Here is a 17,525-nt window from a genome sequence, read left to right as displayed (position 1 = left end):
TTACAATATTCGTTAAAAAAATTCTGATTATAAGCGAATCATGAAAATAACATCGCATTACCTTGTCATCATCACCACGAGATAGAGTTACACTGTGGCCACTACGATTGCTATGGCGACTGTGCACAGATTCCTGGCAGGAAGAGCAAGAATGTCTTTCTGGTGATACACGACTCGGGTCATCAACAGACAGGTGATCCTTTTTCTTCGGCCCTTGACGGAAGCAGTTTTTATTATCTGTTGGTTGAAACCTTCTCAAAAAACTAGTGCGTACAGAATTTTCACTTTCTACCGATTCTTCACTAAAAGAATTGCCGCTTCCCTTTTGCGTAGGATGTGCTGTCAGACATGATAGGGCACCTTCTATTAATGATCTTTGTAAATGTACCAAATCTACCTCACTGAGATCACAAGGACTGATACCTTGGGAGTTTCCTGTCGTAATTTTAGCACCACCTTCTAATAATACGTGAATGCACTGCCAAGACACTCGGTTCCTGCTGACGGCTAGATGAAGTGGGGTAACTCCGTATTCATCCTGCACGTTTACTGTCGCTCCGAACTTTAACAATAAGTAAACCAGATTTGCGTAACCTAATACCACAGCAAGAAAAAGGGGTGGTAGATTATACAGTGTCTCTCGCGTGTACACTTCTTCGTAGAATACATCCTTACCATCACTAGACACAAACACCGTTCTTTCATGAGATAACAAGTTGGTTCTTGTAACAAAGAGCTTAGTAGTTGGGTGGGTAGAGATCAGAAAAGGTTGTTCTTTTGCCAGGTCACTGTGCAGACTCGGGTTAGAACTGAGAAGAAACTGTGCTACTCCGCTATCAATAACTGTGCCACACTTACGTTGTTCATCCATGCTTTCATCATCAGAAGACACCACACAATGAGATCCTCGCAAATCAGCATCCGTGGGAAGCACACCTTTTTCATTAGGATCCACACCATACTTGAGCAAAAGGCGTGCTACGTCTAAGGAATTGTGTTCAATGGCCAGATGAAGAGCATTACTAAACACAAGAGGTGACTCTTGGTCTGTGGATAAGCTCTCTCGACGGTCAAAACGGTCAAGTAACGTCTGGCTTTTACGAAGTAGGATGTCTACATCTTGACTAACACAGTGGCTTTGAGAGCCGCAGCTACTTTTGTCTAAGATGCTCCCATGAAGATTAACTGGAAACCTGGCGTGATGAAGCTCCAACATCCGTCGAACAAAAGAAGTGTCATTTTGCCTAATAGCTCTTTCGAGTTGCTCAGCCTCAAAGGAAAGGTCGTTAATGGACGAATCGAGGCTGTTGTTTTCAGCAAACCTTCCAGATGGCAAATTACTTCCAAGATAGCCTACTAAAGATCCCAAAGAATGAAGAGACGAACTAACTGTAACTTTTGCCTCTGCGTCTGTTCCTAGTTCTGAAAGATTCTTTTCAAAAGAATGTGAATAGCCAGGAAGACGTAGTGGCTGTTGCGTCGCAGAAGTGATAGATGTACTATGATCAAAATGAAAGAATGGGAAGTCTTCTCCTTGATATGTCTGAAACAGGTAATATTAGAAGTAGATTAATAATTATATAAATAACATCGAAAATAGAAACAATTTAGTAAATATAATATACCTATTCTTTTTCGTTTCCTTGGATGTTATTCTTAAACGCGAAATCTCAAACTATTGATGTGTTCTTCAATAATGAAAGAAAAACTTAACGAGAATTCAAAACAACTGTCTCAACTAGATATTCACACCAAACAATTCTTATTAACCTCATTTTGGTATGATGAAGCTAACGTGTCAAATATTTATCAACATTTGTTAAAGAGACTACATGACAGCTGGCTTCAAAAGGGTGAGTTAGTTATGAAACCGTCAATCGGTATAGTTTGTTTGTTTGAAGTTAAGCAGAAAGCTACACAATGGGCTATCTGTGCTCTGCCCACCACGGATATTGAAACCAGGTTTCTAGTGTTTTAAGACATACCGCTGTGCCACTGGGGGCAAATCGATATAGAGCGGCTCTTAAAATAATTTTTACAAAGGGAAGGCTCGATCTCTTAAATACAAAATAACTGCAAGATCATAAAAGCTTTTTATGTGTTTGTGATCTTTCACTGACTTACCAAAATTAATTCTTATTACGAAACTGGACAACAAAAATGCTTGTTAAATTTACGTTTTCCCATCTTTTATATACAAAAAGATATAATGGTAATTAAGTGCAATGTCATTTCGACGAGTAAAACTTACCTTATTCTACTTCTTTCTGAATACAGAAGTTAATCGATTGTTTTTTTGAGAAATATTTGAAACATATTTATTATAAATTTAGTAACTTAAAAAATTAAAACTTGCCTATTTATTCAGTCTTAAACGTTTTGCATTAATGTATGGTAATAAAGAAAGGATCTGCAGTTTAAAGAATAAATGGAAAAGAAAACGTTTTTTTGAATGTTTACAAAGACATTCTAGTTTCCACCTTGTATTTATAAATATTTAGTGCATTTTTTAATAACATTTGAGCTATTGAAGTTTCAAAAAATGTCAACAATATTGCATTTAACAATGTGGACAATATAGTAATCAACAATTTCAAAGAAGATATTATAACAAACAATGCTGACTGCATTTTGGTCAGTATTGTCCGAGATACGCTATTCAACTTCGTCCAAAACATTATCATTAACAAAGTGGACGAAATTGTTGTCGACGGCGTAAATGATAACATATTGCAACAATGTGGGTAATGTTGTTAATAATTTCCTAAATACAAAACCTGTTTACCCGTTATCATATAACATATAATGAAAATCAGTTATCGAGTTAATGAAGATTCTAAAAAAAAATGTGACGCACCAAGTCAGGAAGCTATAAATACAACTCGACCTAAACATAAATTAACATTTTTAAAGGACAATAGACATCCATAACTGTAAAAAATGACATCAGTTTAGCATTTTATTTATTTTTTTGTTCAGAATTAAAAATGCGGAATTAGAACACAGTTGTATATTCAAAACTGGAAATCTAGTTATAAATTGTTTTATTTTGTGATTTCTTAAATGGGAGTTACTGTCGAAAACTTTTGTATTCAAACTTTTTGTTGTTGTTTTTTACAAGGAAAATAAATTAATGTGTTAAGATTACTAGCCTACCGAAACGATATTTCGTACCTAAAGAAGGCACGCATTTCACGTATCACTGGGAAGCCTCTATATACAGAGGGCTAATCGCACTTTATAAAAACGATTTGTTTATGCTGTTCTAATGCAAGTTGATTGTTGCCGTAGGTGCAAGCCATAGAGCCAAAGATGACATGGTTAGCATTATATGGTTGACCAATGATGAATTTCCAACTATGCAACTTCTTATCCAGAACCCTTTTATCCAATGGGCAAAAGGGGCAGTTGCCTAGGGCTTACCGCGCGTTTCGAGTATAATAATAATTAAAATATAAATTGTATAAAAAATAATAAACCAGCTTTTTTATTTCTTTATTTATGATCACTAATGAATTTAGTTTATCAAATTATATGTTGTTTTTTTTAAAAGAAAGAATAAGCAGGGGTGGACCCTAGTTTATACTTCGTCCAGTGACCATCAATGGCTTAAAGCTGCACTCCCCTCATCCACAAAGCAAAGTCTATGACTAAAAAAAATAAACATTATCCAAAAAGTCACTGCTTGAAAACTGGACATATTTCCTGGTATCATTAACAAGATATCTAACAAAGATCTGAAGTTAATTAGATTACAGCCACATCTCGAAATCAACGGTTGTGTTCGTGAGAAAGAGACCAAGTCTCTTTGGTCTCTTTCTCAAGTCATAGCAATCCCATATTATCACAGGCTTGTAAAGCTCCTCCAATTGGTCTCTTTCTCAAGTCAATCCCATTTTATCACAGACTTGTAAAGCTCCTCCAATTGGTCTCTTTCTCAAGTCATAGCAATCCCATTTTATCACAGGCTTGTAAAGCTCCTCCAATTGGTCTCTTTCTCAAGTCATAGCAATCCCATTTTATCACAGGCTTGTAAAGCTCCTCCAATTGGTCTCTTTCTCAAGTCAATCCCATTTTATCATAGGCTTGTAAAGCTCCTCCAATTCAATTCCACATACATTGTAATAGTCTGTGGAAAGCCTTTCCAGGTGACTAGTCTAAGACTGATCTTGCTGTCCTTTGCAAAAGTTTTTTTAATATAGAACTTCCGGTGTCGAAAAACAATGCACAATCATAGCTATCAGAGTTTAGCACAGTTGGTAATGGAGATAGACGTTCCAAGAGCCTTACGAGACCTGGGGCACTCTACTCAAAAACACAATTTATACTCAGTATAAGATAACAACGTGATTTCGGAATATAATGGTTCCTCTCGAGTTTTATGAATGTGTGATGACTAACGAAAGTTATTGTCAGGAAAAGGTGTTTTCCAATGAATGAATTACCATTAGCACCTTCCCAGTTAATAAGTTATCCTGGAAATTTGTCTTGACTAAAGTATTAAACAACCAAAGAAAGAAAGACAAAAACTCTATATTATAAATGATAGAAAGATGTTGTCCAATTTAAATAACTCATTGAATCTTAAATGTTACGTAAAAACATCGAAAGAAGATCAAGAAAGCTCACTTGATCCTATTAAAAATAGCTCTAAAATGTAAGAGCCAAGTTTCCATAAATAAAGATCTTTGAGATCGAGAGCCTAGTTCACTTAGCAACAGAACTTTAAAAATGGAAGTCAAGTTTTCGAAAGACCATATCTGTATCGAGCTATAATAGAAATATTATTCTGGAAATAGTGGTTATGTTATATTTATTTTAGAAAGTAAAGTATAAATAGAAACAAGAAATTAAGAAAAGTCTAGTTTACATAGAGCTAAACCTGTAAGGCTAATTTGATTTACATAGAATCAAATCTTTAAGACTAACTTAGTTTACATAGAGCCAAACCTGTAAGACTAACTTAGTTTACATACAGCCAAACCTGTAAGACTAACTTAGTTTACATAGAACCAAATATCTAAAAATAAAAATCACGTTTACGTAAAACCTAGCCTACACGAAATGTAATAAAGTTTATAAAACTAAAAATTAAAAGAAAAAGATCCGTAAGAATAAATTTCAAGTAAACATGCAGCCAAACTTATAATGACGGCTAAGCTTACATAGAACTAAACCTGTATAACAATATAGTCAAAATTTATATAAAATAAAATCTATAAATCAATGAGACAAATATATATAAAACCAAATCTACAAGTCTATGTAAAAACTAAATCTGTAAGTCTATGAAACAAGTCTTTATATTAAAAACAAATATGCAAGTCAATAAGACAAGTCCATATAAAACCAAATCTGCAAATCTATGACACAAGTCTATATAAAGCAGAATTTCACAGAACTAGAGCAAAGCTTTCAAAGAATCAAAACTGTAAAAATATGTAATAGATTACGTAAAAAATAATTTGAGAAAAAAAATGCAAGTAAATATGGATAGAAACTAAGATTGATAGTCGAGTAGTTTAAATAGAACCAATATGTGTTATACTAATAAAAATTATTTTTGCATATAACCAAATGTATTAAAATACGAATCAAGTTTACATAAGAACAAATATATCGTAATAAATATCTAGTTTATACAAAAGCAAATGTGTAAGAGTAAGGTTAAACAGAATCATACCTTTATAAGAACGTAAGTTCATAAGAATAAAAGCCAAAATTATTTAGAACAAATTTATTACAATTATACCAGGTTTTTACATAAATCCAAATCGATGAGAATCAAGTATGCATAGAAAGAGACCTACAAGAATGAATGTTAAATATATAGTAAGGATGAGAGGCAAGTCTACTTACAGTTAAACTGATACAGAAGAAACAAATATATTAGAAGAAGGTACAAGTTTGAACTATACTCATTTTGTATGAATAAAAGTCAGGTTTATAAAGAAACAAATTTGTACAAACAATCTGGTTTCAATAGTATTATATTTCTAAGGTTTAAGAGGCAAATTTATATAGAACCATCTCTATAAAAATAATAGTAATAATTACACATTTATGAATGAGAGTCAAGTTTACATAAATAAAGCTAGAACCCTAAATATAGAGATAAGTTCACATATTACCAGATGATTTTGTAACTTTGATTTCGAGATTAAAGTTATCAGTGCCCATTTTCAAGTTTAACTGAATTAATAAAAAACTACTTGTTGTAAAAACTTGTTATATGAAGTATCTTTTTTTTTTACTTTAATGATAAGGAGCCAATAGTAATAAGTTATATTGGTATACGCAGCCAGTGAGACCATTTTTACGACTAGAAACACGACCAATCTTGCCTCTCCTGAGCATGCGTGGAATGTTAGAAACATCTGTAAGGGTCTCTAGTGGATAAATTTATGGTAGGAATGACTGTTTTACAGGTGCAGCAACAGAATCGTAATTATTGTTCAGTGTTCAGAAACATACGGAGAATTACTTCAGGTATTGATATGGTTACCTAGACATTACCTTAGTTCAAATAACAGAGGATAAGAGGTCTCCTCTAAGCTTGGTTCTCTTTTTTTTATTCAGCTTCATTTTTATGGCAACGCACGTATCTTGGTTTTGTGCCGTTTTTTAGCTACCTTAGCCCAATGACTTAGTTGGTTGGCTATAGTGCTGAAAAAACGCAAGCGGAAGGTTCCGTAATAGATAATCTAACATTATGTGATATGTTTTTGTTGAAAATAGAGAAGTAATTAAAGGAAAATGATAAATGTGTTAAATATTATCCAAAGTCAAAAATCATGTAATAATGATTTTTTTTTTGGAAAGTAAACGAGAAACAGATTTCAAGTACAGTACATCTACACTACGACATAAAATATCACACACATAACTCGCACATGATTAAGCTCGATTTGAAAACTGTTGGGTTACTTAAGCTATTTACTCATCCTCAACTTTTTTATTACATTATCCGAAATTATTACCCTTCTGAGAGTATTGGTCCTATTAAAACAAATGAAAAGCTTTTCGCAAAGAGAATTCAAAAGCATAATTGTGAACGTTTAAGTGATTCGTGTTTTTCTATGGATTCCATAGTAGAAAATGAAAGCGGTTATTACGAGTCCCCTAACGACCATTTCTGAAAAGTTTATTTCTTCAGCACAAATCTATAGTGATACATTTTTGCGCGTGTTACACTTTTTTCAATACACCATAGAAAACTGAATGCAATGTGACGTCATTAAATATGATAACATCGCCGAAACACTTCTCGCTGACTGGCCAATATCGTTATATATATATATATATATAACTTATCTGGTAAATCGTAAGTTTTATAATTTAATAAGTTCATCGCCAGTTTTACATATATACGTTTTTGTAGAAATATTGAGTTTTACTATTACTCGTCAACTACCACCAGTTTATAGAAAAATGGACGGGTTCTAAGGATCAATGTTTATGAAACCATAAAAAACATAACATCGTTTGAGCTTCAGTATGCTTTAAAGGGATTATATAACTAATACAATGTTGCCTGTGTTAGATGTTGTAACCTTAAAACGTGTATCCGTAATAGCAATGAGTATGTTAAACCTTTAATATATGAAATTATGTAACTGTTGAAACGTTGGTTAGTATTTATTTGCTGTAATCTGAAAATGTGTAACTACTATAACAGTGATTGCTTTAAAATTTTATTGGTTGGAAATTATATGATTGTTGAAATGTTTATTGGCATTCCTGTGTTTAAACCTCAAAACATGCAACCACCATAACTATGAGTGCTTTGAAAAATGTATCAGTTGGAAGTTATATAGCTGTTGAAATGTTTATTGGCATTCCTGTGTTTAAGCCTCAAAACATGCAACCACCATAACTATGAGTGCTTTGAAAAATGTATTAGTTGGAAGTTATATAGATGTTGAAATGTTTATTGGTATTCCTGTGTTTAAACCTCAAAACATGCAACCACCATAACAATGATTGTGTTTAAAGTTTGTTGACATGTTTGTTGTTGAAGCGTTTTAATGCGAAAATATGTCTCTACTATAACAATGATTGTGTTTAAAGTTTGTTGACATGTTTGTTGTTGAAGCGTTTTAATGCGAAAATATGTCTCTACTATAACAATGATTGTGTTTAAAGTTTGTTGACATGTTTGTTGTTGAAGCGTTTTAATGCGAAAATATGTCTCTACTATAACAATGATTGTGTTTAAAGTTTGTTGACATGTTTGTTGTTGAAGCGTTTTAATGCGAAAATATGTCTCTACTATAACAATGATTGTGTTTAAAGTTTGTTGACATGTTTGTTGTTGAAGCGTTTTAATGCGAAAATATGTCTCTACTATAACAATGATTGTCTTTAAAGTTTGTTGATAAGAACTTACACGACTGTTGAAATAGTTGTTGCTCAAGTGTTGTAATCCGAAAACATGTACCCACCACAACACTGACTGTTTAACATTTGTTGAGAAAGTTGCGCAACTGTTGATATGTTGGGTAGTGTTCATGTGTTCTAATCTCAAAACGTACAACCACCATAATAATAATTGCTATAAATAAGATTAACATGATTTTTGAAATTGTTCTTGGCTTTAATGTGGTGAACCCCTTACAAATTGGGTTAATGAACATTTGTTTCGTTGATCTGGGGTTAATACTCACAGAAACGGTCGATTAATGCCCATGACCTGTGATAATTTGAACTTTGGTCAGAACTAGTAGCGTAAACAAGAAGACAAGTTATGTTTGTCATTTCATTTACCAGAAATATTAGCTTTTCGTGAGACAGCTTAAGTTGAATAGTAATTGTTAAAATAATTTTCATAGATATAAATTAGTTCAACTTTTATTTATGGAAACAAAGCACAATAGGACACGCATGTTTTATGTGCTTTTCACTTTGGTAGTCATATGTCTATATGAACGCAAACAAATAGACACCTAGAAGCAAACGTAGTTTACGTCACTTCTTCATATTTAACACTTGGCTAGATCCTAAGACTGTTTTGAAAGAATAAAAAGTTTTCATGAAAAAATTTAAAAATTAAATTCATAATACTATTTTGTTTATCTTAGTTCGTTTGTCGATATCGATTTTCAAAGCTAAAATGTTACCAAAACGTAATGGCATAATAATCAGAAAGGATACTTCACAAATTCTCACTATTAGTTTTATACAAAACATCGGTCCCAACTATTATAAAAAGAATATCTCTCTGATTTAACCAGTTATTTCAAAATGTATCAGATCATAAAGTAATTATAATAAGAATAACAAATATCTCTATTTCAATTAATTCTATTTATATGTTTGAAAGAAGGTACAAAGCTGCACGATAGGCTATCTGGAATGTGCCCACCACAGGTATTATCGAAACCCAATTTTGAGCATTATATGTCTTTAGACTTGCAGCTGTGCCACTAGGGGAAATTTTAATGAATATCAATTAAATGTGAAACAAATTGTAATTCTTATGCTAGATAAATGCATTAAAATGTTTGCTCTAAAGAATTAAAAAATAAGTAAAAAAAAAAAGAGTTCATTATCTTCTTAATCGTGATGTAACTGTTTATATTTGTAATAAAATTAAAATATTATCCACCGTATGAATTCTTAGTATTTCTGTTAAAATAAAAACAATACTTTTTTATGGTTAACTTGCATTAATCTCTCTCTTTTTTTTTCTAGTGCTTGTTTGAAAGAAGAACATCATTACTATCACAAACTATCTCGTAGAGTCAAGTTAACATTCTACTTCCAGGTACCACACAAAGATATTAAAAGGGCGTTAATCTGTGATGTAGCTGTCATCAAACGTTTAACTACGAATCATGGATTGGATGCGTTTGTCCATTTCATAATTGAAAATTGATTTGTTAAGAAAGAAGTAATTCTTGTAGGAGGTAAGGCACTGAAATCTTGTGAGAAAGGGGTTGTCAGTAAAGGGGTGGGGTAGGGCAAAAGTCATTTATAAAAACGTTTTCTACACATCCAAACTCATTCGCAAACAAAATTACGAATATACTGCTGTCACTGTGCTAATTAAAAATCCTTTAAAGTCAATTTAATAGTAAAACATTAATAAAATGTACATGAGAAACATCGAAACCTTCACCCGTTCACAACCTACTATATACATCCAAAATCCTACTGAAAAACATAAAATTTCACGCAATCAAATTGTTTTTCAAGCCGATTAACACCATTTGGACATTGGAGATAATGCATTAATATTTTAAAGCGACGAAAGATAGAAAGCTGGACTGATTCTTTCACAGAGAAGGCCGTATCTTTATTTGTTTATTTTTAAGTTTGCTCAAAGCTACTCGAGTACTATCTGCGCAAGCTGCCTCTAATGTTGAAGTGATAGATTAGGGGGGGGAGGCAGTTAGTCAACACCATTCACCGCCAATTCTTGGGCTACTCTTTTACTAATGAATAGTGGTATTGACTGTAACATTACAACCCTCCCCCCCCCCCGACTGGAGGAGCGATCATGTTCGGTGACGGTATTCGAGCCCGCGACCAATAGATTGCAAGGCAAGAGTTCTAACCACCAGGACTGTATCATTAGAGATCCACTCTATACTTAATTGTTATGAATATATCATGAAAAATAAATCATAACGAATTTTTCGTGAGAACAAAAAATATATATCTGGAATTCAGTCGTAGCGAAAACATTTATATCATCAAATAGTATTGATTATGTTTTATAATTATACAGAAGAGAATACGGTGATATCCAAAATGGTTAAAAATTATGTTGAGTTATATTTCAGATTCAACTACTATTAGTCATTAGGAATTAATAATTTATTACGAACCACTAGTGGAGATGGCACGTCATCAATAAATGGGTATTGTATTTGTTTGTTTATTGTTAAACGCAAAGCCACATAATAAGCTGTATGTGCTGTAGCCATCACAAGGATCGAACCCCGAACTTTCTCGTCATTGGCCCTTAAGCTGGGTGTGTGTGTGTTACAAAACCAACAGTTAGGTTTAAGTTGAAGAACCCATGAGTGAAAGCAAAGGAAAACATGTTATAATACGTCAACCACTTTACATCTGCCATATCCAGTGTCGACGAGGTCTTTCGCCGAATACCCAGACTCATCTTGCCAGCTGGAATACGACAGACATCGTAACGGTCAAGACACTATTTATTTAATTAACAACGACTGTTATGGTGGGAATCAGATTAAGGTTTGTTATGCATTAAAGCCTGTATCCGTATATTATATGAAAACAAAATCTCATAAGTGCTTTCAAAATTACAATTTCTCTTTCTTATAATGATGTAAGCATATAACTGAAATGCATGATGTAAGCAAAATAACATAATTATGTTTCATCTGTTTCTGGTTTCTCGTTTTCAGTATTTTGTAAGTTGAGATGCTTGTTTTTGTTCAAAGATATCAATGTAAATACGCTACTGGCTCAAATTTATTTCATCATTTACGTTACACGTGACTTGAAGAAACAACAAGGACATTATGATCTATATGCATTCGTTCCCTAGTGGACAAATAAGAAATATGTTGTGATATACAGAATAAAGTCCAAGCAGAAAGAATAGAAGAATATTGTGATCTACTGAATCATGCCCAATTAGAATAAAGAAAAGAATATAGACTCGTAGCTAGTGATAAATACTCAATTTAATACGATTAGTAGATCCACGTCCTAACACACATTCAAGAAATGTATGGTGTCCTAGACACATTCACAAATTAGAAAATGGAGAAGTATGTTTTACTCCCATAAATTCATCCGCTAGAGGGCACACAAAAAGAAATGGTAATCTGTAGATCTACATATTGTACAAACAGCAAGACTGTAATCTATATATTTATACATTTATAGATAAACAATAGTGTAGTTCGTAATTTTATACGTTTAAAGACAAAAAAGAAGGGTGTTTGTTGCCCAATAGACAAACAACAACACGTTCCATAGATTCTTTCGTTATCAGATGAAAAGGGTTAAGTATTGAATAAAACTAAGTACTAACATTTAAAATCTAGTTGTTTTTATACGTTTCAAATATACGTGAGTTTAGTGCTTGTTTTATACTATCTTACCCGTAAATAAATGTTACTACCTATTGAAAAATAAGAAGTATTTCGTAAACTTAAAAAAGAAACAGTTATTTATCATATTTTTTAGCTCTTCCTAGTTTTTGATTTGTAGAAACAAGTGAATTGATTATTTTAATGCTTCATAACCACACGACGTCGATTTTGACAAATAACTGTTAGAAATCATATTTGCACGTATTTTTATGCACATTCTATGTTTTTTAAAACACTAGTTCCGTTTCTCTTGAACGCTCCTTCTTTACAGTAGCTTACAGTAAACAAGTACACGATATTCACTGCTGTCATTAAACTGTTCCAACTTCCATCTGTTAGCAAACATAGTAAAACAGAAGGATCAATATGAATATCACTGTCTGTAGATGGAGCGAGATGAAGTTGATTTCAAGAAGCAGACAGCATACGAAGCAAATATATAAACAGTAGAAAATGATGAATGATAATTAAAATATGGCAAATGGAATAAATATGATATATAAACGCACACAAACCATAGATAGATTGTTGATAAAAATGTGAATGGGGTGTTTCTCTTAGAAAACTATTAAATTCGAGTGCATATCTGAGTTTTAAAGATGGCGTCTTCGTGTCACTATTTCACTAACTACCTTCATTCGAAAGATCATATCTTTGGTAGAATGTAGCTATGTTTAATTAGTACAACATATAACAGTGAATCGTTAATTACTTCTAAAAACTTTCCATTTATCCGATACAATAAATGTATAATTATACCCGTGTTCTCTGATTATAATTGCTGTCTGCGCCCATTAGAGAACCGTTGTGTGTAGGGGTGCATCCTAAACAGCTCTGATTCAGCCTATACACCTGCATTCTACCTCTCTGATCATGATTTAACAGATGCTACGTCATGTATTTATGTCTAGACACCTGAAAGCGTTGCTAACACAGTTTCTATTAGCTTCTTTACTCTATCGATGATCACGCCTACAAAAATGTTCAGAAGGTAACGTAGTTCACGTGTTCAAACAACTAATGCTTTGTGAAAGGTGGTTATAAGGTTCTTTCTAGCCTACAGCACAGCAAGAGTCGAAAAGTACAACATATTCTACTTTACCTTGAATTGGTAAATTACTAAAATAACAACATCGAAAGTTACAGCATTTTCCGAAAAACTGCCTTGTAATCCCTACATATTTTTCTTCAAAGTGTCTAGAAAGTTTTATAATTCTGGTAAGAGAGGCTAGAGAAGTTCATTCTCAAAAGAATTACACCAACTTTTCGAAGACAAATTGAATAGAAAAGGTGTTGCTCAGAAACACGTCAGCAAACTACTTAAATAACATAAGATAGGTTTTGACACACTAGTTTCAAATGAGTAGCATCAACTTTATACTTAGAATCCAAATGCAGTATATCTAAATACTAAATATATGTGCAAATAAATGTTACTGCACTTAAAAGCAGTCACATACAACCTCCATGTTATGTTTTGATTTCCATGATACCATCGTCGTGTGTGGAGACAGTATGGGGAGCTCTGTGTCAACTGCACGGTAAATGAGCATGACACATTTGGGTCTCTGGTGGTGTGGGAAGGCAACTACTTTTATTGGAATATTGATCTGTGCACTATTAGGAATGTTACTTGAATGTTATGACTTTGTGGATGAGATCCTACCAATCATTTATAGACTTTTTGCTGGTACCCTTGAATCAGATTTTTTTATGTGGGCAATAATGTGGGTCCCCACAGTATACGTATAGACACAATCTACTTTAAACAGCAAAATATTGTCGGAACAGGATAGCCACCGTTTTTGTTGGATCTCGTTTCTATATAATATATGTGGAACTATCTAGAGGAACTGATTACTTGCTTACCTTGCCAAAGTAACAAACTGATCCAATTGGAATACGAACTTTGTGAGGGAATGGAGAAAACAATTCCCAGATTTCCATCCATAGATTTGTATACAGCAAACAGTGGCGTTGAGAATCATAGGTGGTCACCTGGGATGAAAATACTGTCTCCGGATAATTAATTTCTGACATCAGTGAGTTTGGCATTGTAGCAGGTGCGTCATATTAAGCGGAGAATTTCAATCTTCATAACGCGATATGTTGTAATTTGTAGTTAAGAAGATAATATATTTTGTTTTCATATAAATTTTTGAGCTACGGATTAGCTATATGCAAAATATATGGCAAGAGTTTGTTTATCTCTGATTCGTTTTATCCAGTTTTTATCGATGTGCGGCACTGAAGCGAAATGAACCGGTAATTTTTCCTAATAAAGTCCTTCCAGACTGATAAATTGTTAAATAAAGATATGTACTGTCACATCAGCAACGTGATGTCAACCAAGATGGAGCGACAAACCCATAAATACGGGCATTACTATATAGAGCACTAAATTATCAAAAGTATTTCAATATTCACACATAAATTTGACGTTAAATTTGAAATAGTTGAGAGTAGCCTAGTGAATAGCGTGTCCGCATGGAAATCTTAGGGTTCATGGTTCTCGTCTCATTGTCGAAAAAAAACGCCCTGCACTTTGAGTCTTTGGGTGCGCTATATGAATGACGACCAAATCCCACTACTCAGGCAATAATGGCTCAAGAATTGGTCGTGGGTGCTGTTGACTAGCAGCTGCCTTCCATTTGAATTTGATGACGAGGAACCCACTTTTTAGAAATAAAAGTTTGGAGACGACTTGACTGGGTAATGACAGAACTTCATTGTAAATGTACGACGTTTCGACAATATTATGTTACGAGGATGAGATAATATTGTCGAAACGTCGTACATTTACAATATAGTTTTATCGTTAGCCAGTCAAGCTGTCTCCAAACTTTTATGCCTTCCATCTAGTCTGTCAGTTCAAAATTAGGGATGGCTACGCGCAAATAGCCCGCTGTATAGCTTTGCGTGAAAATAAATGCAATACTAAACATTTTCATCTGGATAGTTTTTTATTGGTCACGTGTCTCACAATGTTTATAAATTTACACATTATTTAAGTCTAGTGTTTTTAAAATCCATGAAATGAATAAAAGATCTCTGTCCCTATAGTGTTGTTAAACATTTCTTTATTGTTATAATTCAATGTGTCGACGTGGCCGCGTCCATCCCTCAGATACCAGCTCTATTTACCGACAAATAACATAGCTCAAACTATATCTAATCTTATTTGATTAGTGTATTAGTACTGTGAATTGGAGAGTTCATGGTTCACCGTTTTTCTACCACAAAAACGCAGGCCGCACTTTGGGGTCGTGAGTACGTTATAAGGAAGACGGTCAATCGATTGAAGATTATGTGCAGTTGATGTTGATTGGGTAGCTTCGTTCCGTCTGGTCAATCAGTTCAAAATTTGGGACAGCTGTACCCAAATAATTATCCTGTAGCTTTGCACGATAATTTTAAAACAGAGATTAATTTGAAGAAAAAAAAAGAAATGGTCAAAAAATAATAATGTTTGTTTCTTTAATTAGTGTGGTATTATCTTTGTGTAAAGTATAATTTAAATCAGTTCTTGTTTTCTTTTCTAAAACATTCATCTAGCAAAAAATTATGAAGATTTAGGTTTTCTTTTTCCAAATAAATAGTATACACAAACACACACATATATATCAGGCCTTTGTTTCTGGTATTAGTGTAAAGCTATAATTAAAAAATTAAAGATTAGAGAATAGGCAGCTAGTGAACAAAACCAACTGTCAATTCTTGAGCTACTACGTAACAGTGAGATTTGAATGTCACTCTTATAATGCACCCATAACTCCAAAGTAGGGAGTGCAATTTTGCGCCAACCGGACAAGAACCATGCCCAGTCCTCTTGTATAAAAAACTAGGACTGTGGCATAAGCCTATGAATTATTTTACAAAATTCAAATGCAGTTCAAATTAATGTTCAGATCTTGTTGTCATTATATGTACATTGTTCCAAGTTTTATAACATTATGCAAAAACTTATTAAAGTTTTTAACCATACCTTTTCGTATTGCAATGCATTTGCTTTTGAAATAAAAATTTCGTGAAATATTACATCAATACGAAACGCCTGGTTAGATAAATGAAAGTAGACCGGTAGGAAATTATGTCTTACCTTACCACTCTGTCCCAAACTGATTCGCACTGTAAGTGCTATCAGGGATACTGAATATGTTAACTACCTGAATCTCCAACTTAAATCTGCAGTTTGCTAAATAATCATGAAATAAACTGAAAATTCTATAACATTCTTTGCATCTTAGAGGTAAAATGTTATACAAATAAAAGTTAAAGTGGTTAAAAAGCTAAAGTATTAACTTCTCTTTCTCTAGCATACATTCATGATAATTTATTATAAATTGATCGTAAATGTCGTACACAAGAGTGTTTTGCTCATCAGATAAAAATGTCTTAAGTTACTACAAGTAAATACATTCATGATGTCAAAAAAACACGTAGGTTCAAGAAATCTTGATACAAGATGATAAAAACCATATAACTCGAGTGTTTTCGAAACATGGACTTTTCTTCTTCAGGGGTAAACTGGGAACAAGTAAATACAAATACGTATATTTGGCTTTTTCTATAATTATTTCGCAAATATGTAAGGTAACACTTATAAGAGCTCAAATAAAAACAGTTTATTTTTTTACCTTCTGACAGCGGTTCATAGTATCGTTTTCCGGTACTTCTACTGTATGATTGGTTGAAGACGTTGCCATGACATAAGATATTGAAAATGAAATATACGACTGACTTCATGTGAGGGAGGCTTACAGCCAGCCAACGAATAAGCTGTGACATTAAGTTCTACTGGCGTGGTTCTCAAACAAAGTCGGTACCCTACGGGAAACTATTTACAACGCCTGCCACTTCGTCTCTCCAAGTTCTCGAAATACACGTGCTGCTACTGAGCTGTGGTGGAGACATTCGCCAACGGCAAACGATTGAAGAGCCCTCACGTGGAAAGAGCACAAAGTACTGAAAAATTATCACGCATAGTGTTAAGTAGAATTACGTGGAAAACTGAGAAACATGGACATGATAATATACTCCAAAAATCATATTAAAGAGTACAACAACAAAAAACTATTGTGTACCTCAGTGGAATGTAGGATCAAAGACGTGTGTTAAAATATTAAGAGATAAAAGAGCTCCGTAAAAACGCTGATTCAACAGTTTTATGAATATCATTATTCCGTTTACCAAGCAAGCAGCTTTGCAATATCCAGCGAATGGTTTCACCAGGTGAAGGTATGTAATTCTTACTTATGAATGCATAAACGTGAAAATATAACGTTTCTTTGTTTAATGAGGGCATACACGTTTGAAAAACTCTATACAAAGATTAAGAAACATTATACTGGCTTTGCAAGAATCTTTATTGTAGTGAAGGGAATCTCCCTCTCTATAACTAGTAGAATAATTTCATGAAATAAAACTATTAATTTTTCTTGT

At 33.3% G+C, this 17,525-nt stretch overlaps 1 protein-coding gene across 1 annotated transcript; it reads right to left on the bottom strand.

Annotated features, from left to right (window-relative positions):
* Positions 1-233: 233 nt before the first annotated feature.
* On the bottom strand, positions 234-16,789 carry LOC106457380. Its single transcript, XM_022383292.1, has 3 exons — positions 16,721-16,789; positions 293-1,543; positions 234-251 (listed from the first exon to the last, which is right to left on the bottom strand). Exons 1-3 carry the CDS (start codon positions 16,787-16,789, stop codon positions 234-236), a joined length of 1,338 nt encoding a protein of 445 aa, XP_022239000.1.
* Positions 16,790-17,525: the final 736 nt, after the last annotated feature.

This window comes from Limulus polyphemus, unplaced genomic scaffold (genome assembly GCF_000517525.1).
Source record: "Limulus polyphemus unplaced genomic scaffold, Limulus_polyphemus-2.1.2 Scaffold323, whole genome shotgun sequence".
NCBI lineage: Eukaryota > Metazoa > Arthropoda > Merostomata > Xiphosura > Limulidae > Limulus > Limulus polyphemus.
This window is presented reverse-complemented; position numbering and strand designations above follow the sequence as displayed.

What these genes read in the sequence shown, in the direction of transcription:
- LOC106457380 (XM_022383292.1), bottom strand. Translation starts at nt 16,789, where the DNA reads ATGGCAACGTCTTCAACCAATCATACAGTAGAAGTACCGGAAAACGAT. An exon ending in CTATGAACCGCTGTCAGAAG is followed by an intron (nt 1,544 to 16,720) that starts GTAAAAAAATAA and finishes TACCTGTTTCAG; the next exon opens with ACATATCAAGGAGAAGACTT.